This window comes from Bombus huntii, chromosome 3, assembly GCF_024542735.1.
Source record: "Bombus huntii isolate Logan2020A chromosome 3, iyBomHunt1.1, whole genome shotgun sequence".
In the NCBI taxonomy this organism is placed as follows: Eukaryota; Metazoa; Arthropoda; class Insecta; order Hymenoptera; family Apidae; genus Bombus; species Bombus huntii.
The window spans coordinates 2,536,180-2,560,025 of NC_066240.1; the positions used below are offsets into that span (position 1 = coordinate 2,536,180).

Sequence of the window (23,846 nt, forward strand, 5' to 3'; positions counted from 1 at the left end):
TGAGATACAACAATATGTATGATATTAAATTTAAATAAACAATAAAATTATTAGGTCGTGGCAATAAACGTTGGTAAAGCTATGGACAGAGCTATGGTTCTCCTATACGTTGGTTAAGCTGGCGCCACCTACTGAAAACAAAAATGGTGGCCAACAATATGCCCTATCCCTGCCCTGGTTTTATGGCACGCCAAATGTCTGCGTTCTCTAGGCTTCTTTCTACTATGTATTTCCCTCCGTCTGATACACCCAATTTCGATGTGAACAAAGGGAATCATTTCCTCGCGGTCGACCCTATCTTACGTGCTAAATAAGTGGGGCTACTTCTAACCAAACCGAAGGTGATCCAAAACTATCGAATAATTTCGCGAAATTATAACCGCACCAGCTCGATTCATCGTGTCATTCACCTTATATAATGTAATTGGTTACATACAATTCCATACGGCGGTTACATGCCTTTAACATGTATTGCCCGTTACAGGAAACACAAAATAAACAATCTAGCATTGTGGCAATGCAGTAAGCAGCAAAATCCTATATGCTTTACTAATACAAAACGCAAGATAGATGTTTTTATTTTGCTACATGCTGCGTACGAATTACGTAAAAAAAAATTTCCTGTTGTCTATGTAACATGTATCACCAAAATCATTTAATATGTTTTATGAAATGTCAAATAACCACAGGGTCATATTAGGTTCGTACTATTACAGATAAAATATTTGTTTCCTTGACAACGGGCTCACTAATACTAATATTTTTAATAAATTTCATTGAGTGATTCATTAAATGAAGCTTGCAACTTTGAATAGTTCTTTTTGCTATTAGATCTACTGAATATGATATGTTATAAAAGATACGATAGAGATTGATTCTTTTATACTAATAAGAGATTCCAATATCTATTACTGACGATATGCTTTCATTATTGTAGGTTGTTGAATTTTATACAAACTGGTAATGACAGATAGAGCAAACACAATGAGGTTGGAAGCGGAAATGGCTCCTCCTTTGCATCTGCAAAGATTGGAGCGTAGTCTTAATGTACAGCCCTTTTTAAGGCAAATTAATGAATTGTTTCAAGACCCTACTAGGTAGCTTCTTTTTTATATTTTATGAAGTAAGAATTATAAGGAATCTTATAAAAAATTGTTACTTTGTTGATATTTATAGTGAGGATGATAAATCTGTATCATCGGAATCTTCTGAAGGATCAGATAATTATCTCGATAATGTTCTGATTCGAAAAGAAGGTTTGTAGATTTTTTTTAGTATTTTATAAAAGGTCATTCTACACTTTGTACAAATAATTTCATAACTATTAATTTTACAGAGGAACGAATTAATAAACTGAGGCTATATAACATGTCAAGTGTGGGAGAAGAACGTCGTTGGTTGCAGGATATCCTATTAAGTGACTCATCGGATAGCTCAGCTTCAGGATCTGATACAGATAGCCCCATTACAGAAGAAGATTTTCAGGAAATGTTAAAGTTTCACATACTTAGAAAAAAATATCAAGCACGTTTTTACCAAAAACCAGAGGTGAAATTAAAGTTTAAATTAAAATCAGCAAAATATACATATAGAATTGTTAATATCATAAAATTTTTGTTTTCAGAATATTCAATATCAATATTATAGTGCTGGATTATTATCCAATTACGATAGGTTCTTAGAGCATCAAAAATTAATAGTTGGAAATAAAAAGAAAAAAGAGAAGAAGCCAGAAAAAAAAGTTATGAAAATAAAAAAGGAAAAGTTACCGCGCCATAGATCTTTGGAAGATTATCCTGTACGTAGAATAAAAATTGATACAATGTATTTCAGAAATAAAATGCTGTTATAAATATTTTAGGAAGGCGATTATCCAGATGATGAATGGGATCGTACAATTCCTAGAGAAGAAGAATTAGATGAAGCTGAATTGGAAGCAATAATGCGCCATCAACCACGCCCTCGTGGCAGAAAAAAGCATAACAATAAAAGTCCAGAAGTGATGGCTATGAGAAGAAGAAAAATTTGGGTAATGATGTCCAAAAAAGAACTGGGAAAAGTACAAAGGGCAAAAACCAATAATCATAAGGAAATATTAATTAGTTGTAAAAAAGTAGCACAGCATTGTATGAAATATTGGAGACAAAAAGCTATGCAAGTGTGTATTACTATATTCATTGTTATTTGTTTATATGCAAAATCATTTTTTGAAACAATTTTTTTTTTACATTTTACAGTCTCAAAAGAATATGAAAGAAACTATATGGAGAGCTAAACGCCTTACAAGAGAAATGCAATCTTACTGGAAACGTTATGACCGAGTCGAACGTGAAACAAGAAGAAGATTAGAGAAGGAAGCTGAAGAACAGCGAAAAATGGATGTAGAGCTTATTGAGGTGATTAACACTGGTTATATTTATATAGTATGTTTTATTTATAACGCAAAACGCAAATACACTTTATTTATCTTATTTCACAATTTAGGCGAAACGACAACAAAGGAAATTAAATTTTCTTATTACACAAACTGAACTTTATGCACATTTTATGTCTCGAAAATTGGGGAAAGCTTCTCCTGAAGAGCAACTGCGGATTTTAAATCAATTAGACGAAGAAAAAAATCCAAGACTTGTTGGAATTGATGATTACGATAGGTAAATTTGTTATTTTTTTTATACATACTGGTAAACAAATATATGTTATATATTGGCATGTTTTGATGTATGTACAAACAGTGAAGCTATGAAACAAAAAGCAAAAAAGAATGCTACAGAAGCATTTGACAATGAAAAAGCTCGGGCAAAACAGTTCGATACGGCAACCGCATCTCAGGAACTACGGCTTAGCGATACACCCGAAAATTTGGAACATCCACAACCTTCGATTTTTAAAGGAAACCTTAAAGGTTATCAACTGAAAGGAATGAATTGGTTAGCTAATTTGTATGATCAGGTTGGTGCACGTATTAAATTCTTGTAATATATAATGCAATATCAGAAATGTATTTATGTAAATATTCTTGACATTTTCTTTAGGGTATTAGTGGAATTTTGGCAGATGAAATGGGTTTAGGAAAAACTGTACAATCCATAGCATTTTTGTGTCATGTCGCTGAAAAATATTGTAAGTTACTTAATAAATACTCGAATCTGTGTACTTCAAAAACATTTAAAACTGTTTATTGTAATATAATGAATTTACTTTTTGGTAGCTGTATGGGGACCATTTTTAATCATATCACCGGCTTCGACGTTACATAATTGGCAGCAAGAAATGGCACGATTTGTCCCAATGTTTAAAGTAGTTCCTTATTGGGGCAATCCACAAGAGCGTAAAATACTAAGACAGTTTTGGGATACTAAAGATCTACATACGAAAGAAGCTTCATTTCATGTAGTGATAACGAGTTATCAATTAGTTATTACTGATTACAAGTATTTCAATAGAATAAAATGGCAATATATGATCCTAGATGAAGCACAAGCTATAAAAAGTACCAGCAGGTTGGTGTTTACTCGAATGTTTATTTATATTTTATAGGAATGATATTATAATATCTATTTTACAGTATGAGATGGAAATTATTGCTTGGATTCAGCTGTCGCAATAGATTATTACTTAGTGGCACACCTATTCAAAACAGCATGGCAGAATTGTGGGCTTTGTTACATTTTATAATGCCTACCTTATTTGATTCTCACGATGAATTTAACGAATGGTTTTCTAAAGATATCGAGAGTCATGCAGAAAATAAAACGGGGATTGACGAGAGTAATATATTTTTGTTGTATATTTCTTATTTAATGATATAGTAAAATAATATTTCACTAATACTTTTTCTTTATATTTAGAGCATTTATCAAGATTACATATGATTTTGAAGCCTTTCATGTTACGTCGAATAAAGAAAGATGTAGAGAATGAATTGTCTGATAAAATTGAAGTGATGGTATATTGTCCTCTTACTACTCGTCAAAAGTTACTTTATTCAGGTAAGAATGTAATGTTTTTACATATTAGGAGTTTACGTTTTTTATAGTATTAAAAAATCATAATGTATTTTTTGGACAGCATTGAAAAAGAAGATTAGGATAGAAGATCTCTTACACTATACAGTGGGTGGTGGTGACACTGCATCCAATGATAAAAATTTCACATCCAATCTTATGAATCTAGTCATGCAATTCCGAAAGGTAATAATCGATATATTTAAAATTTAACATATTCTTCATGTTATCCACACGCCATATTAATATCTATTTCATTAATTTTAGGTTTGCAATCATCCAGAACTCTTTGAGCGTAGAGATGCAAAATCTCCATTTTTCATGCACACTGAATATTATGAAATGCCTGCATTATTATATACAGAAGGATTGAGGCACCTCTCATTGCCATCTAAAGATTACTTGTTGTATAATAAGCTATTTATATTTGCTACTGAATATATACATCGGACTCTTCATGATGGCAATGGAAGCTTTTCCCAAAATTCTTTTTCTTTTAGTAGATTTATAAATTTGTCTCCAATGGAAATGAATAAAGTGTTTATCGTTGGTATTATATTCAGGTACATAACTCTTTATGTTAAATACGGAGTAATTAAAAAAAGGGACTCATTACGTCTAAGGTAGATCATACTCTCCAAATGATGAAAAAGAGTCCGAACAAATTTGGCTCAAAAAATTAATATTTTTAAAGTTACAAACAATTTTTTGTTTCGGTTAAAGTGGATGATTTTCTTATAGTGTACTCTTCAATAATCAATAACATAGATCAAATACATCGGAAAATACAAAATGCCAGTGAAATAGCTAGAACATGTCTAGGATTTTTTGAAAGAGTACACAATTTTCAGGTAGGAAAATGTCAAGCGTTTGTGGAAATGGAAGAAGAATATGTTAAAAAATATTCTGTAACCAAGAAAAGAAGAAATGATAACGACAACCCTTTGTTTCCACATGATATGGCAGCTCCTTAAATGAAAATGTCGCTCAACCGAAATAAAAAATTGTTTATAATTTTGAAAATATTAATTTTTTGACCCATATTTATTAGGACACTTTTTCATCATTTGGTCGTATTAGGGTAGGGTATTATCTACCCTAGAAGTAATGAATCTTTTCTTTTATGACCTTGTATATAGTATACTACATTTTACAATATTTATTTTATCATTTACGCTTAGATTGTGTCTCGCAACTATAATGGAGAGGAGAATAAAAATGATGCATTACTGGGAGGATTGGAATGCTGACGAGAGAACAGAGATACCTATGAACCAGATGTTCCTTTTATCTAGAAAAATCGACTCATCAACGAATACATTGCAGGATTTAATATTCACAAGAAAGATAATTGAAGGAGAACCTGTATATACGCATACAACTCATGTTATTCATTCAATGCCCGAGACTGTCGCTCATCGAATTTTACGTAGCAGTAAAAAAGTTGCTAATCAATTATTGAAGGTATAGAATTAATATTATTTCTTCTTTCTTATATTTATTTGATGAGTTAATCCAATTAAGGTATATATATGTATATATTGCAGAGAATACTTCCTTCTACCAAAGCTGAACAAGAAGACTCAAAAGTGACTTTGTTACCGGAGCATCCCCATTTTCCTAGGCCACCAATAATGAGACATTGTCAACAGACCACCATTCCACCATTTATTTGCGATACTTTTCCTAAGGTTTTTAAATTGATACAATAAATCAATTCAAAATTAAAACAATGGAAAATCTAATATAATTAATGAATATTAATTTCAGGTACAAGCTAGTCCTCGAAAATTATACGTTAGTAATAGTTCCGCAGCATGCGCATGGAGAAGGCACGAAGAATGCGGTGGGAAGTTTGGTCAACGACTTCTTTGGTTTGGCTGTGAACGAGCTTTTTCTATTACAGCGTCACAAGAGAACTCGAGCTTTCGTTTAACACAGATGACGTCAACATTTTCTGTAGAACCGCATGGTGGAATTTCTGCATGTACTCCTATAAATGGATGGTCAAATATTATAGTACCGGGTAAGAATTTTTTTTGATTTGTAGTAGATTTTTCATATGCATTTTAATACAACATTCTTTTTATTTTTAATATTGTTATAGATAAGCAAACTTTAGTAACAGATGCTGGAAAACTTTCTGTTTTGGATAGTCTTTTACGTCGTCTTAAAGAACAAGGCCATCGAGTCCTTATTTACTCTCAGATGACAAAAATGATCGATTTGTTAGAGGTATTTTTACTTAATCTGGATCTTTGAAGAAATAGTCATTACAAGATTTTATATCATGTCTTCATTGCAGGAGTACATGTATCATAGGAAACATACTTTTATGAGATTAGACGGTTCTTCTAAAATCTCAGATCGACGAGATATGGTTGCAGACTTTCAAAAAAGGTAACTGTTATATTTCTTTCTTAATTTTTGGATAACATAGAATTTTAGATTATTTTGTGGAAATTCGTAAATATTTCGCATGTAATTTTATGCCGGTTAAAAGTTGTAATACCTATTGATCGAAACGAGCGTCGTCTATTAATTTAATGAGAATATATCATTAATAAACCGAATGAATTTTTTCTTAGTGCTGCTTAAAATATATATCAACTACGCATCATGTTGCATGTATAAGGCGCTGCCTCTTAGCATGTCATTCCTTTGTTCACTTGCGCATAACTAACACGCGAATTAATTGGCGAATCAGTCTTGTCTTGTAGACAGCTACAGCTTTGGCTGCCCGCCATGAATGCCATTTTAGCCATGTCATTATCTGTTAACATATTCTATTTCAAACTTGAGTTGAATTTTGAAAAAGCAAAGAAGAAAAATGTAATATCCTTTCACCTATGTTTCCAATTATCAAAATTACAATCGGATCATGGAAATCTTGAAAGCGATAAAACATATTCAGCTTATATATTTCATACTGGAAATCCTCTAAGTGCACCACCAGTGTACCGAATTAATTTACATGCAAAACGTGTCGTACTCGACTGTTCGATCTACATGGACTGTTTCGTGTTTCAGGGCGGACATATTCGTCTTTCTGCTGAGTACTCGAGCTGGGGGCCTGGGAATAAACCTTACTGCAGCAGATACGGTTAGTAATCTTATACTATGCTTTATCGGTTCGTACCTTGTACGTATTCACCTTACGATTTCACAAAGTCGGGCGTTCGCCTTTTGTTTTTTCTTTCGACGTCCAGGACAAATAGCACGAAACTTAGGGAACGATTGTAATTGATCGAAAACGAAGGAGCATAGCGTGAGAAATGGCGATTCTATTTTTTTATCGAGATAACGTTTAATCACGATATGCATTGGCTTTCACTATTCAACTTTGCCATCATCGATTTAACAAGGCTGATATCCTACATAATCTAATATCGTTTTGCGTGATACATGAAAACACTTTAAAAAAGTACAAATACACATGATAGATAAAGATTTATAGAAAATTCTTAGATCATATATAAAACTATATCATTACGATTTGCTGATAGAATAATTGAATAAATTGGTCTTTTCCTGCAAGAACGTATTCATCGATGAGACAGTCTATTGTGATTTTAATTACAACATAATTTTACTCGCATAAGTTTCTCCTCTGTCCAAAGAAACTGTGACGGTAGATCGTATATCTTGATTACAAATAAAGTGATACCACAGATTAATGGTAGAATCGATAAGAATCTTTAGTCAGGGTCGTTCTCCTGCATTGCCGAAACTACATTCTGTTAAGTACGAAAGTGCACGAACATAGACTGCAGGCATTAATTTAGCGAAGCCTACGATTTGCATATGCCCTCGTTCGAATATCGAGTGGAAAGAGAAGTGTCCTTATTTAGAGCGTCGCGTATGATATATAAATATGATTTGAATTTCAATCATTAATTTTTGTATTAAAAGATGGTATTTTTTACCACGAAAGCAGTTGTACACATTTTTTCATGAATGATGATTTAACTGCAATAGAAATAAATCTTATTTCACAGGTAATCTTTTACGATAGCGACTGGAATCCTACGGTGGATCAGCAAGCTATGGATCGAGCCCATAGGCTGGGTCAAACGAAACAGGTTACAGTATATCGATTAATTTGCAAGGGAACTATCGAGGAAAGGATACTGCAACGTGCTCGAGAAAAGAGTGAGGTACACTTGATTCAAAATTGAAAATTTACATCAGAATCATCCTCGAAAGATTAAATTTTTTAATAGTAAAAGAAATGTAATTTTAAAATTTCTGCAGATACAACGTATGGTAATTAGTGGAGGAAATTTCAAACCAGACACACTGAAGCCCAAGGAAGTCGTTTCTCTTTTGTTAGACGACGAGGAAATCGAAGCCAAATGTGAATATTTTTATTTAATTTTTATTCGAGCGTTAATTGATTTATTAACGATTTTTTACAATTTAATTTATTACATTGTTACGACATGTTTACAATTATTGAAGTGTGAATGGATAAAATGAATAGCCAAGGATATCATAAAACAAGCAACTCTATAATCTTGCTGAATGAAAGTTTGAATGTAAATAAAGAATACTATACTGCATTTTTGCTTGCTGAAGCGCGATTTCAGTTGTATTCTCGTACCGGGACGCAAGCTGGCACACAATAAGATAGAGAGAAAGGGAAAGAGAGAAGATAGGGGAAGGAAAGAGCGTGGATGCAATTACATTATGCTCGTTAGGTTATGCTAATGCTCTAATAACGAATAATAATAAGAAAAGAAGTAACGAACGTCCCCGTATATAAGCCTGTCCGTATATTTCAGACAGCCAACGGAGCGAGGAAAGAAAGCAGCACGCGGAGGATACCCGACTTGAGTCGAACTTATACCACAAGGAGAGGGACCGGAAGAGGAAGTTAACCGCGCTTCCGGTCAAGGTAAGCCTGGCGCCCTTAGTGCCGCTATTTTCTTTTTCATCCTCAATTTTTCCCATTATTAATGGAATGTTTCTTATTTTTCCTTAATTTCTATCTTTTTATTTTTATTTTTTTCTGATTTTTTATCAGAGTGATGTAAAGAAGCCTTGTCTGTCTGATGCTAACGGTGACAAGATTGGCGACATTGTTCAAGCTAATTCCAATGAAAGCACTCTAGTCAGTGGTGGTGTTCCATCATATCAGATTAATAATCATCAACAGATCCTCGATAACGCAGACGACTATAGCGTACCAACCAGTCCTGTTAAATCAGAGGTATGTGTCAGTACTGTTCAAGAATTGACGACGCATTAGATCTGTCAAAAATGATAATATAATAGAATTAATAAATCCGAAATACTTTAATATGTTCAGGACGAGACGAGCAACGATGGCCTGGTTGTCGATGTGGATGGTCCAGTGGGAGTATCTTCTGGCGACAGTCGACAATCTCGAGCGGGTCAGTTTGCAGATCCCGGAAAAGTCAACCGTCTCGATCACCACATGTCTTTCAGCAGCGGAAGTAGCGTTCGGATGAGGCCTACGATTCGTGGTACTAGCAAGAGGGGAAGACCTCGTGGTTCTCGTAGAGGAGGACCCGTTGGAGGAAAGGGTCGAGGCCTCCTTCTGCTTCATCCACCGTCCAAAGGTCTTGGTGGCAGTCCTCAATCACCGGTATCTTTATCTCCGACCAGTAGTGGTACAGCTAATGATCACGCTCTACAACATGGCAAGTATTCAGTATGTTAGATTTGTCGCTTAAAAGGCAGGAGTATCCACTATCGTTGATGGTGGATAGCATCATAGGCTAAAACCTATTAAAAAATTAAAGTGCATTAGTAGCTGTATAATAATTCGTGCCAAGGATTTTTCACAGGAACGTACAGAAATATAGATTAGATCACTTAATCCAGTTGAATGAGTAGATTCATCGCCGATACGCGAAATTGTATAATGTCTCTTAATGAATATTTAAGCATGCACTTTGGCCGTAACGCAACGAGTTCATTAATATAAAATATGCATTACTCGTAATCCGTTACCACGAATAATGAAGATCATCAACGAGATTAACAATTATCTAATATCCCTATTTGTACACTGCAGAATGCGTAATACGTTCGGGAAGAGAATTTTCTATGAACACAGTTAGATTTCAAGCGGTTCAACAACATTCACCTTTGAAACTCGAGCTTAAATCGCTGAGAAACGCATGCTGACTCTGGTAGAGTATTGGACGATACGGCTAAGAGGATTAAGCAAGAACTTTCGGGGGCCGACTCGAAATGTCCCCCTTGCCTGATCCAAATGACTTTTCGTGACGCACCCTCAAATCGATACACCGTTAATCCCGACTGACTCTTTCATAGATCCAGAGCCCCCCTTTGCATCTACTGCACCACTTGGTTCAGTTCTCATGGGATTTTGGTCTCGGTGCGAAAAGAAAACACCCCTGGGCATCGCGAATATCCCTTGACTGACGTGAAATCCACCGAAATTCCCTCGCGGTTACATGTGCGCGCAAGTGTTGCGACGAACAGTTGGCGCTCTTCCTAAGGGTACGCGATTTACCCTTGGAGATATCCACCCTCTTTGTGACTCACTCTTTCGCCCGCAGTTTTCATACGTTCAAGTACTATGTAGCGTCTTCTGGGACGGGGATATCTTGGTTTTTTTGTTAGTTGGTCAGTGGTCATGTTCTGTTTTGCAAGAATGAAGTGTGGTTTGAATTGACGAGGATGACGGGTTTAGATGGACTTGGGGCTCTTTATTCTGATTTTGTTTTCTCTTTTTCGTTATTAGGTTACATGTGTATATACGTGATGATTATTGACGGGTGAATGTGCTTGAGAAGACTGAAAGTTTTAGACATATAATAACATTAAATCATAAATAACATTAAATCTTGTAAGCAGTCCTTGCAATTTTTTTACCGAAGATAACTGAATGATGTTTCTATACATTTACACATTTTCTATAATTATTTTTATTAATTATTTATTCGAAACTATTTGAAGTTATTCCAAGCTACGGAACGGTTCGTGTCAAGCTACTTCAAATTATATTTGAAACGTTATTTTGATCGTCGACTATTTGGAAGATTAATTCGGTGCCGCGATCCTATCGTTGCATAACGCATTGTGTCGTGCGAGATGCAAGTTTCGAACGACAAAGAAGGAGAGGAAAGAAAGTTCCACGAGTAAGCAAGATAGAGAGAGATAGAAGCGAAGGAGAAAAAGAGGAGCGAGAAGAGGGCCCGACGAAAGCGAGCCGCACTTAGGTGGCCCTCACGCAACGACACGTGGACCGAAGTTTACGCGGGCAACGTACACGCCACCTTCATGCACGCGCGCTCGCTCGTACGCTATTTCGTGTTATATATACGGAAAGGAAAGGGGTCGTTCCCTCTCTCACTTGTCGTCGACTGGAAGGCGAGCGGACAATAGCAGGTGCGGAGCGAACGCGACAGCTGCGATCGATGATGTTCTTCTTAGGTTTTTGGAACTCGCTCGCACCCCTCTCCATCTTTTCTACCTTCCCCTTTCGACTATCACTTCGTTACTCTGCCCCCTTTCTTTTGCCTCGTTTCTTCCTCTCCTCTATTCATTTTCCTTATGTTTCTTTCGCTTTACAGTTTCCGTGGATTATTTCCATCGGTGATTCTTTTTTAGTATTAAATAGCTGCATAAGTTCTGCCAACTAAAGTATATCTTCTACAAATTCAATTTACACTGTCCATCTACGTATATAGATATTGCGTTATTATATCTTTTATAAAAATCTTTGGATTTGTCACTAAGGAAAAAATGTATTCCTATTATTTTGTGTAATGTCGCTTTTATCCCGCGTGCGACGAAACAATGCCTCATTAGTCTGATATACGATTCTGTCTCGTTAGTATCGATCATTTCTGTCAATATTATTCTATTAACTTTATTTGCTGATTATAGGTTTTCACGCACTGGTTATTTGACCTTATCTTACAATTGGTAATTTAAAATGCACAACAAAAGACGACACTGCATTTTCTGATTTCTTTGAACTCTAATGAAAATACATTATCTTCTGTCCTTTCGTATCGCGAGACGATAAAAGATTCCGTTTCAGATATATTTTGCGAATAACAGCAAGACATATCGATCGATGCATCCACGAAAGTAAGCGATATAACGCGCACTCTTCTCCGCGAGACGTTCTCTTTTCTCATCTGCGTTTCTAAAATTCTGCTCGCACTATACTTCTCGAAGAAATCCATTCTCGTTAACATATCTACCAATGTAACGAAATCAACGGTTTCCATCGAATCTCGTTCGATCTTCGTTCCCCAGAGTCGATCAAATTTCGTTAGTTAAATTACAAATATCCAGGCATCGGCGTGTTCGTCGTTCGAGTAACCGTTTGCATAATTTTTCGCCACGAGTAGGTAGTCCTGCTTGCATCGAGAATAGGGGTCTAAGAGGGTTGGATTTTGTGGATTCGTGCCGTACCTCACCGTACCGTACCGTACCGTGTCATCTTGTTCGTCCGCATTGCTTTCATCATATTTCCGTGTCATGTAACGGAAAGTAATTCCAACCAGTTCGAGTGGTTGAGACAACCTCTGTAGCTACGAGCTTCCTACTTCCGCGATGATTCAGCTACCTACCATTCAATCCAATTGTTCTTTCTCTCTGAAATGTTATCAGACGTAGAATGTAATTGCTCTTGAGCCTCTCGGTACCGAGTTTTTATCACTTTTAAACTTTTCGAAAAATGTATTTTTCTCAATTATTGATGAAAGGCAATCCTACTAAAAATACTTACGTTTAACATTTAGCCAGTTAATCATTTATTTTTGTTCATCGTACGAGAAGAATTTGGAAAGTCAACGTTCAAATACTTGTACACGCTAGTGTATCGTACCTCAAAGGATCATTTCGAAATGTTCCGATAATCCAGTCCTTTCAGAATCACCGAAAACTCCTCTCTTTCTCTCCCTCTCTTTCTCTCTCTCAGGGACATCAAAACACCTTCCCTTAGTTGAGAGGCCATTCGTCGGCATTACGATAACGAGAATCTGACGATTCATTATCCTCATTGGGCAGGAACGACGGTCGTTTAGCCGGAGGGTAGCGGCAAAACTATTTCACTGTCTTCTGCTTTAGAATGCAATAATTTTCTCCGGTTCCAGGATGCTCGAGGCGAGAGAGCATCTCGAGACACCGCGAAAGAAGCCGCGCCATGGCAAAGGACGAAAAGGGGCAGGGAATGAGAGTTTGGCTGTGTGCTGTACGGCTGAGATACGGCAGGATAATGCGGGAAGATAGGACGGGGCAAGGATATTGCCAGCCGGACGGTCGACATTCCGCGGATCCTCGCGTTCCATTCGTCCTTCCAGCTACCTCGAAACTTCTCGAGAACCCTCCTCTTCGTACGCGTACACCAAACTCTATCTCCCGCCACGGATCTAACCCACGCGTGCTTCTCGCGGGAATCGCGGGACCCTCGATATGCGAAAATATTTTAACCGACCCCTCGGTGTTCTTTCTTCCCTTCAGATTTCGCTCTAGGTTGAATATTAAACCAATTAGGCATCCGCTCTCCCTTCATTTTCCCCTCTTTCTTCGTTTCTCCCTTTAGGTTTTCGTTGAACGATCATGTTATGGTAGACTGAATGTCGAGTTAGGATTTGCTAAAAGTTTTCAACATTTTTCGTTCACTTGGTTTTTCGTTAATCTTATTCTGGATATTAAAATAGTTAGTTTTTAATTTTAGGAACACATTGATATACTAATCCTTTCGCGTTAAACTTTCCTGTGTATACTACTTTTCCTGAACCAAAATTGTTATTTATTGCTATCGATAATCAATAAACGAATTTTCTCCCAACGCTTAGTCTTGAAAGCGTTAAATATTCCTTGCAGACGAAACAAATGTTCTTCAATTATAACATGGTCAAAGAATGTTTGATTTAGTAAAAGGTTAAAACTCACCTTGACATTTTCAAACGATACCATGTGCATAATTCTTTTTATTCACTACTGACGGCGGCAAACACACAAACTTAACGATACCGTAAACGGCTGTTTCTCTTCAATCACGGCGAACATCTTTTACATTTGTACGAAAACGTTCAACGCCCTTACTTTTCTTTTACCATTTCCCCCTTACTACTTCCTTTAGAAGTGGTTCAACGCTCTGCAAACTGCGATCGCGTCAGCAGCACCAAGTACACCTCCAGGACGCTCTTTGTTATCCGAAGGAACTGGCGTACGCGTTCGAGGATCCGCATGCAGAAGCGCTGCTTGGAAATCTCGTTAGAATCGAGCGCACGGAAAACCAGAAAAGCGCGCCTGCTATAATGAGAAAACGAGTCCCCCGTGCTTTTCCTACCTTCTTCAGCCTTTTGTTGCCGAGTGGCCACTTCAACTTCCTCTCTTTCGCCGAGGTGGCTGAAGAGCGTCTCCTGAAAGGATCGAAAACGTGCCAAGGAATGTCGACGACTCGAACGAGCGCGAAGCCTGTGTGCGAATGGGAAAAAGGGAAAAAGAATAGGCGAAAGGAAAGGAAGGAAGGAAGAAAGGGAAAAAGGAAAGAGAGAGAGAGAGAGAGAGAGAGAGAGAAGGAAGGATGGAAAGAAAGAAAAGAAGGGAGAGAAATAGCTGGAAAGAGAGAGAAAACGTCCTCTTGTACATCCTTGCTCGGCTACTGACCTCCGACCCTGTCACTCACCCTCCTCCTCCGCTAGCCAGAATTTTTCTCTCTCGCTATCTCATTAAATTCTTCTACCCTCTCCTGGCCCCGCGTGCTCGTCCTCGTGGCCGGCTCCTGCGCTTACCATCAGTCGAATAGATACCGTGACACGATCCTCGAGTTTGTCTTCGTACCGTGCCGCGGTGTACCGGTGAATAACCGATTAACTGGTCAGACCACTCCACGTTAAATGGAGGGCCCTGTTCGTACCCTGCATCTGCCATTATAATCGTGAAAAGTTGCAGGAGCCCGCGTGGTGTTCGCGTCCTCTTTCCCGCGAAATTCGTACCTATAAGGCATCTCGCTTGTTACCTTGCGACCTATCGTCTCCATCGCGCGTCGAGCACGCCGATTTTCTCCGGTGATCTTCGCGCCAACAAACTTCCAATCGATTCTCTACGGCGCATTGAGAACGTTCCTTGCGTACGATAACCTTTCATCGATTCGACGTGTGGTCTCTGATGATTGTAGTTCTGGAAACGTGGGGCTCTTCGTATTTAAGAAATTCGACCTCGGCAATCTTCTTCAACTTCTTCTTCTGAATCTTTCTCCTTTTATCTATATTGAGTTATGGACTTTGTTTGATTTAGTTGTATTCTGTGAGGCGGTATAGAAATGTTATTTGTAGCAGCTTTGGCGGATGAACATCATAGTATGGATAAATATCGTTTGTATTTGTTTGTACTTGACGACAAGCCACTTAATTTACAGAAGCTAATAGAACAAAATAAAATAGACGTCGTCGTCGATTAAATAGTGTGCAAGAATTGAATATCTTTGAATAGTTTTACAGTTACCAGACTCTGCAGTGTATGTAAACGAATAACGTAAAAGGTAACATTTTAAAGATGATTATTTGATGTTATAGGGGTACAAGGAACTTCCGTTTCAACAGAAGGTGATGGTCCCAGTTCGGTAAGTCCATTGGGATCAGTGGGAACATTGGGCCATCTTCCAGGCAGAGGAGGAGCACCAACGATTCGACGCGGTCCAGGACGACCTCGGTTAAGACCAACGGGTCCCGGTCACCAAGGATATCGTACTACCGGTCATCATCACGGTCGGAAAGTCCAACGGCCACTTCCGGTTCCTCTTAGATCCCAACAGACGATCGCGAGTGTGAATCAACAGAAATCCTCAGCGCATCGAGCCTCAGGATCTGGTCCATCCATTTCTTCTTCGTCGATGAATACCGGTGCATCGTTTTCTCCGACGACAGCAGAATCTAGGCCATTCGGATTCTACACGCAACAACAACAGCAACAACCGCAACAACCGCGCGGATCGTCCTAGCTTTCGCAGGGAGAGTTCCTTAGAGTGATCCTCGAAGGAGATTCCTGAACTATCAGAACTCGACAATCTTCGTGAAGTGTTGCCTAAAATGCAATTGAATCGCGTTCGTCTGAAATTTTTGCAAGACGAGACCGTTTCTTTGCTAATTTCTGAATAACATTTTAATTAATTTAAATGAAAGGGAAGATACTTGGATCCAAAGGAATTTTGAACTTTTATGAACCTCGAGGATTCAATCGCTTCTACGCTAATTTTATAGTAAGCAATTCTTACTTATTTAAACATAGAGACATTGTGCATTCTTTGACGGATCAATTCTGATTTCGTCGAATGGTTAGAAGGATTTTTAAAAGAAGCTTCTAAAAATGTGTTCAGTGACCAGTAGCGAGAATGCAATCGTTATTCTCTCGTTGCTGTTTTCTTATACACAAAAGTACATACATAGCAGATATATCTATGTATTTTTTTTTTTTTTGTTAAAAATCCTGGACTTGATTTACAGTGATAGACTTTACTCGCGAGAATCTTACGCTCAAATAGTGCAATGGAGATCTTTTAAAGAAATACATCCAGTGTTTGTTCACAGCGACGTTCTCCGTTCGCGAATGAAATTAGTCTGCGTTAGTGAAGTTAGATCCAATTAGATGGTACAGCGAACAACACGGAAGTGATTCCAGTCACCCAGATCTTTCCGTCTTCGACGAAAGGATTTTTATCACGTGATTTCGATAATTCGACGTTTGAATTCATCGTATCGAAGCGATGTTTCAGAACCGAAGTCGATTAATTAAGAAATAAAGGAATTTTATCGATCGCAACCTTCCTGTATTTTAAGCGATTTCGAGAAGTGCTGGTATAAAATTCTCGAGCCGTGTGTAAAGTATGTATAAAATTAGGATAACTTGTCCATATTTAAATAAATCATTAAGGAACAATTAACAATCTCGTGCGTATCTTCTTAAGAAAGGGAAAAATGGTCGAATAAGGTAAATAAAAGGTAGTCTTGAATTTTTTCAACACGCGCGCTGTCCTTTAGGCAATTTGTACAAATTAATCGTGCCACTCGTTATTAGGTACTTAATGAAGCAAGTTTGAGCTTGCTCGATTAGAAGCAAGTGACAAGGAAATTCAACGAAGAACTAAAGTAAAGAGAAAACAGTAGCCGAAAAGAAAAGAAGCAAAAAAAAAAAAAAAAAGAAGAGTAAGAAGTACGTTAGGAAATACAAGTAGACAAAAGTCGACCGATTCAAGACACGGTTATTACCGGAAGACTTGCCAAGGAAGTTCTTTGCACTTTCTCGAAACGGAAAACGAACAAAGCGTCGAAACAGCACCGTGGAATAGCTTTTAGATTTTATTTTATGATTAGTTAATTGCCGTATATAGAATCGTTCGATCTACACGATAAAAACGTCGAAATATAGCCAGGAATTTGAAACGAATAAAAATACGAGGATGTTCGTGCAGCGATCGATAAAGGAAATGTATTATATATCATATATTTTCTTTTTTTTTCGATGATCGATAAAACGATTGTTCGACGAAGTGAGGGTTGAAAAGAAAAAGAGAACATTCTTCGTCGCAGTCCTCGTTCTTTCACTTTTTTCTCTTGTCTCTCTTCTTCTGACTCTTTCTCCCTCTTTTTCTCTCTCTGTCTCTCTCTCTCTCCTTTATCTCTGTCTGTCTCGGTCTTTCTTTTTCTCCATTCCTCTCAACGTATTACAACTTGTCAAACTCAGTAGCATTATTCCATCATTAGACTCGGTTAGACGATATTTTTTATGCGCATTATGGACCGTCATTGGGTCGATTCGATCTGTAAAAGAATGGTATTTATATTAGCAATAAACGATTCAAATGGCCACTAATTGTCGAAGTTTATTTTATACCGAACCTTTCTCCGTTTTCCGAAGACTTTGGTGCCTTTAAATTATTATCATTATTATTGTCAATATGTTACACAATGAACGATAAATAAATAGTTCTTGATAGTTGGGTAAATCTTTCAAGAAATGTGTATTTTATTAAAATTTGTATTATATTAACCCGGTTGTATATTAGTAGAAATAAAATTTATTTTATATTTTAAAATAACTGAAAATTGAGAATCAACTGGTTTCTTCAACCGACTTCACTCGTGAGTAGAAGATAAAAGGGGAAAATAGTTTCTAAAGCAATGAAAAAATAAAGATGAAGAAGAAAGGGTCTTTCTCAGGAATGGGATTTCTGTGTTGTTGCGTTTATTTTCCACGGCACATTCCTTGAATCGTGACGTGCGCGTTACGAGTGTCCGGTTACTGGTTTTTGTGGCGATACAACCAAGTGAACGAGGTAAATGAAGTAAATGGATGAACGGTGAATAATGGATGAACCGATGCTAGTGTCACCGACGTACGGACGAGCGTTATTCGCTTCTTGCTTTTAGCGCACACTCATCTCTACATCAACATCGTGAAATGCCATTTAAATTCAACTTATCATCGACCAAACCATCGTTAGTAATTCAAAAAGGTAATATTTAAAGATTTTACGATCGAATATTTTTTTATTTATCACTTTTTTTTCTCTGATTATTAACAGCAATAAACAGTAATGTTAGTTGAAAAAAAGTAATATAAGCAGGAACGTGCAGCGTGACCAAGATAAGGTATACTGGTGATTAGTATAGAAGCGTAAGAGAGCCCTGAATATATGATTAGCGTTTAATTTTCCAAGAAGCAAACGTTTAAACTCGATCTTAATCAGTTTGTTTCTGTGTAGCTGAAATTTACGAACTCCGCAGACCTATCGTTGACAGTAGAAGATGTCGAGAGAAAGTCAGACAGCCGGGTATTTTAAGTGTTGCACGCTGATTCGATGGATCGTGATAAAGAGGAACAGAAAATGATCTTGGATCGTTACATGGTTACGAATCGAAATTGCAGACACGGCCAGACTGCACAGGACAAATTGCGATACGATTTCTGCTATTTTGCCGCTTTCTACGCTTATTTACGTGCGTCGAGAAAATAGCACGCGATACGGGGAAACCCATAATTCAGTTACCACGGAATTATCAGTTCCGTCCCCTTTCGTCGGTCCTCTTAAATCATACTCCCTAATCGAACGTTAATAATAAAGGGAAACGAGCTGGTTTGACAGTGATTTAAAGAGCCAGTTGCAATTCTTTTACTGGCTCTTTACACCGTCACGAAGAAACTCGTATACACTGTCACTCATAAGTATGCCGATTCTATATAAACATTTGTCACTTACAATTTTCATTTTTTCTAAATATTCCAAACGATAAAATAAAATGAAACAGACCAAACGACCGGAAAATCCATACGTTTTCATTCCACGATATCCCACTGTATTGTTTTTGTAAGAATCGATTTATTTAATCAACGATACAGTTTCCATTAGTCTCTGCATATTAGCGTCTCCCATCGTTCCACGATCTTATTAATACCAATTGTTAGAATTTTTGTGGCTTGGACGAGGAACATTCTTCGAGGGTGTCGTTGAATTCTTCATAAGTTCTGAACCTTTGGCCATTCAGATAATTCTTCAACAACCTGAACATTCGATACCCAGATGGTGCGAAATCGGTGCAGTACGATAAATATTTTTCAGTTTACAATCATCCTGATGGAAAATGTCTTCTTTCCTATTGACGAGATGTGGCCGATCTATCGTCAAGCATTGGTTGCAATAGTTCGCGATAAATTGCTGAATTAATCTGGTCTGGTTTAATGGCAAAAGTTGGTAATTTCATAGCGGAACAGTACGAAGAAATCTCTTCAAGAACGCAGCAACCTTCCGTTCAACTTATTAAATATTCATCCTATGTAATATGTATATCTATTTATTCTTCATGTGAATTTTTTAGAGATCTCACCCACTAGGCAGAGGAACCCGTAAAATTCCAAATTCTGCAGCGAAACGAAAAGGCCATTGTCGTCTTATGATCGTCGATTCGCACGTAATTACGCGAAAGAAGCAAGAAATTCTTTGAAAATGAGATTGCTGTATAATCAAAGACGGCAGAACACGACAGACGCACGGCTGAAAGCCGAGGGCGGTGATCATCGACGCGAAGCAAGCAGCTGCTTGCTGTAGTCGCGTCATCGTCTGTGTGATTGCCTTCGGTGGCGATCATTCTCGCTGGTTCGATACTCAAGGAACCAACAGTTGAAATGGGCCAACGCGTTTCGGTTCCCGATCATACACCGCCCCCCGTACCACTCGATTTACGCCCCAACCACTTGGTCACTCCACGATTATTACGTTTCCGTTTTCACGCCCCCTCATTTTCGATTCTGTAAAGCCCAGTCGGCTGTCGATGAAATGAAAGCCTCCGTAAGCGACGAATTACCGTCACACCTGGTAGAGTAAACGATTGCTGCGTGATCGTGATTCGTCGAATTTAAATGCATCTTCTCCCATTGTTCTTCGCTTATATATCTTCTATTGTTTGTTATTTGATCGAAATACAAGTGTTTAAATTAGCCCTTTGATGCTTGATATTGTTTAAGTGATTTCAAATTTGCGCCTATTATATCCTCTTTATAAAACTTTCCTCTCCTTCCTTCCTTGCACATCTCCTGTTTTTTTTTTTTTATTTAATTTAATTACTTGATTACGTTTCGCGCTCGATATCGCGAATACAATGCATATTTTACAAAAAGTCGTCGAAATCCTCCAAAATACACCACTGTAAGTCCATAAAGTTTCTATGAGAACTTATTGGCCCCTTTGATCACTCTAATAGGATCATTATAGTATTAAAGTACTAAAAATAATCGACAGAAGTCGTAAATATCCGACGGTGGAAAGCACTAGCAAATTCACTTGTGAGAATTGCGAACATAAAAGGACGAGTTTTCAGGAGTATTCGATACCAGCATCTTTCCTCGTAGATCTTTTAATGCATGGACTATTAATGATCGTAAATGAAAAATACACACATACAATTAAGGTGCCCGCATGCGTTATGCAGACTGCGAATTCTCGAAGGTCGCGGGGACGCAGAAAGAAGAAAATCGACGGACTTTACATTCCGAAAAACAACTGCGAATTATTCCACCTTACACGGTCAATGTATGTGTCGCACCGAAAGTGCATCGTGTTGTAGAGATCGCAAGAAAGCAGATTCTCTCACGTTGCACGGTAGATTAATTCTACAGAAATTCTAAAACAGTAAACTACGATTATTTTGCACTTAGGGCAACGAATAGAAAATTTGTTGAATTTTACCCTACGCTATATTAGCATGTTTAACGTGTTAAAAACGAAGCTAAAGCAAGTGAAAAATACCGAACTAACACGAAGAATAAAAATGAAAATCAGCGTTGCATATTCCTGAAACCAAGAAAGAAACTCCATGCATTGCGATTCAGTGAACGAAGCAAACGCGACAAAACTCGGCGAATACGAAATTCCAGCTATGTATCACACAAAGCACCGAATTATCCACAAGAGTGCCTCTTCTTTCTCTAAATCGAAAGGGAAAGACAATCGACTTACCGAAATTCTAGCATCGAATCGGTCATCGCGCAAACTGGTTCGAATAGCAGCAGCGGTCTGCGCTCCGATGTTTAATTTTCCAATCGGTCAGCCAAGAGGAAAGTCTGGGCAGAAAAGGAGCGAGAGACGAATGGCAGGATCGACGAACCGGACCCGATCAATTTTATGTCCCTCAGATCGATCGATTGTCCGACAGTGGCACGAGAGAGAAAGAAGAAGCAACGAGAGGACCGAGATCTTGCGATGCACCTGCTCTTAGCTGTACACCTCCAGTCCACACCTTCCATTCGCGCGTGCAATGCATCTTTTCTTCATCTTTCTTCCATCTTTTCGCATCTTTTCGTTCTTCCTTTCGTTCTTTCCTGTTCTCGTAGCTCGCAGAGACCAATCTTACATTTCGAATATTGCCAGTGAATGTACGAGAGCCGATCGACCATGTTAATTCTCGGTTAAAGATTTCATGGTCGAGCGTTGGTCAGCCACGAGTATCTAGGAGATTCGATGGCTCTTTAAGACATTCGTGCCCTTCGTTCGTCTTTGATGCAGAAATTTCCAGCGATTAAGGTGTCGATAATTTTATCGGCCGGGTTATTTTCGGATAACGACGTAACGTGGATTCGATGGCCAGGTGCTTCGGAATCCGTGTGGGTCTACTTCTCGGCCAACGAAAGTCTGTTTACTGTACTTCGAGATGGCAGAATTAGATTGACGGTTTTCACAACGATAGAGTTTTTCGTTATACGAATTGAGTTTTATTGTTTTCTAGAAGTCTGCAGAAAGTGTTAGAAATATTTCGAAATTCGTTTCGTTTATTGATCAACAGAATCTTGGAATAATCGGAAAGGATTTGCTTGGGAAGGATAATAGAAAAAGAAACATACGTCGTTGATTAAATAGATCTTCTGTAAAATAATAGCTTTCAGTGCTGTTTCAAAGAAATATAAACGAACTTATTACACTACTGTTTGCTTCTTAATGAATCGTATCTTTCGTGAACCAAAGTCCAGTTGATCGTGTCGAATTGGACAACGGAATTGCAGATTTTAAAGGGAGACGTTATAAAGAAGAAAGTACTACATTTTTCAGTCGCTGAATATTCCAGCGTTTAAGGTAAGAGAAAAATCTGTGTCAAACGCGGTGAGAGATAGAAAGCACGAAAACACGTACGGGACAATGTAACGATCCTGTAAATTAAAAGCGTGACGAATAGAAACCGGTTCATTAATATGTATGGCTGTAACTGCGGTATTTTAATAATTCCTACGATAGTAAAACGCGAGCCGAGCAACGGTGAAACGGTTCCTTCGTGGCAAAAATACCGCGATTCTCGCAGACCTTGCGCCACCGCGTTTATTGAATAATACTATTTATACATTATTTCGTTGGATACAAGAAATGGATCAGAAAGGAAAATCTTTTTTTATTATATACGACCGGACACTTCTAAACAGTAGCATATATCGAAGAGATTGAACTTCCAATTACGACAAATTAATATCTCATTCTCGATAAACACTTTAGCCATTTATCGGTTGAACGGTTTATCAAGAGAAATATCAATTATTGAAGTACAAGAGTCATAAACTGACCGGTTTTCAGATCCGTGAGGGCAGCAATTAGCCATACAACGCTTGGCGACACTCTTTCAAATTCCACGAACAGTCCGATTGGTTATTTAACCAGCGGAGGTGCAATCGATTCACGATCTCATCGAGGACACGTTGCAACCACGACTGACAGGTGTTCGATTCGGTGGCGAATAATTCTCTTCGTTTCTCGAAGGTTACCGGCTAAATATTTCTGAATTTCCGGTCTTCCAACTAACGAACAGTTCGTTCTCCTGGTACAGATTAATTCCAAACGTTGCTCCTCGATCAAGTCGGAACTTCTTTCAACGTTAATTGCCTGTCCATTCAATGGATAAGTTACAAGTTCAACGTGCTTTTGAACGACGTCTTTCTTACCTGCTCACAACGCCGATCTATCGAGCGGCATTCATAGACCACGAATATTTACGTGAATTCCTATTTAAGATCACAGTCAAAGAAATGGAACCTGAGCGGTGGTTTCTTTCTTCTTATTCCTAAATATTACAATGAGTATTGTAGTTTTGGTACTTTATATGAAGAGTTGCCATTAAGAATTGATGCAAGAATCTCCAACCGATTATCCGAGAAATATTCCATAGTCTATAAAAATTGTGGATGATCGAACACGCTGTTTAAAAGTTGGGTATTTTATTAGATGTGTGAATTGATTTACTAACTTCCTTATTTTAGATTTGAATTTTCCCCGGTCTTACATTATGAGAAACATTCTGATTGAGAGCGATCTGCGTTCATATAACTTCACGAGACTTACAATTTGTT

General features: G+C 37.8%; 1 protein-coding gene across 3 annotated transcripts; it reads left to right on the plus strand.

Annotated features, from left to right (window-relative positions):
* The first annotated feature begins 113 nt into the window (after positions 1–113).
* Positions 114–17,837, plus strand: LOC126864258 (chromatin-remodeling ATPase INO80). 3 transcript variants are annotated; one of them, XM_050615402.1, is made up of 28 exons: positions 114–420; positions 485–700; positions 938–1,097; positions 1,177–1,256; positions 1,337–1,548; positions 1,625–1,798; positions 1,862–2,158; positions 2,238–2,396; positions 2,485–2,654; positions 2,736–2,952; positions 3,036–3,123; positions 3,212–3,503; positions 3,569–3,771; positions 3,852–3,992; positions 4,072–4,193; positions 4,275–4,570; positions 5,189–5,471; positions 5,555–5,698; positions 5,778–6,033; positions 6,115–6,242; positions 6,313–6,407; positions 7,038–7,110; positions 8,006–8,164; positions 8,262–8,364; positions 8,792–8,904; positions 9,034–9,219; positions 9,319–9,673; positions 15,545–17,837. In XM_050615402.1, the coding sequence occupies exons 3-28, from the start codon at positions 964–966 to the stop codon at positions 15,967–15,969; spliced, it is 4,905 nt and encodes a 1,634-aa protein (XP_050471359.1). In that variant the 5' UTR covers positions 114–420; positions 485–700; positions 938–963; the 3' UTR covers positions 15,970–17,837. The 3 variants fall into 3 exon arrangements, with proteins under 3 accessions (XP_050471359.1, XP_050471357.1, XP_050471358.1); XM_050615400.1 differs by having other exon boundaries at positions 114–341; XM_050615401.1 differs by lacking the exon at positions 485–700 and having other exon boundaries at positions 114–341.
* The last annotated feature ends 6,009 nt before the right edge of the window (positions 17,838–23,846 follow it).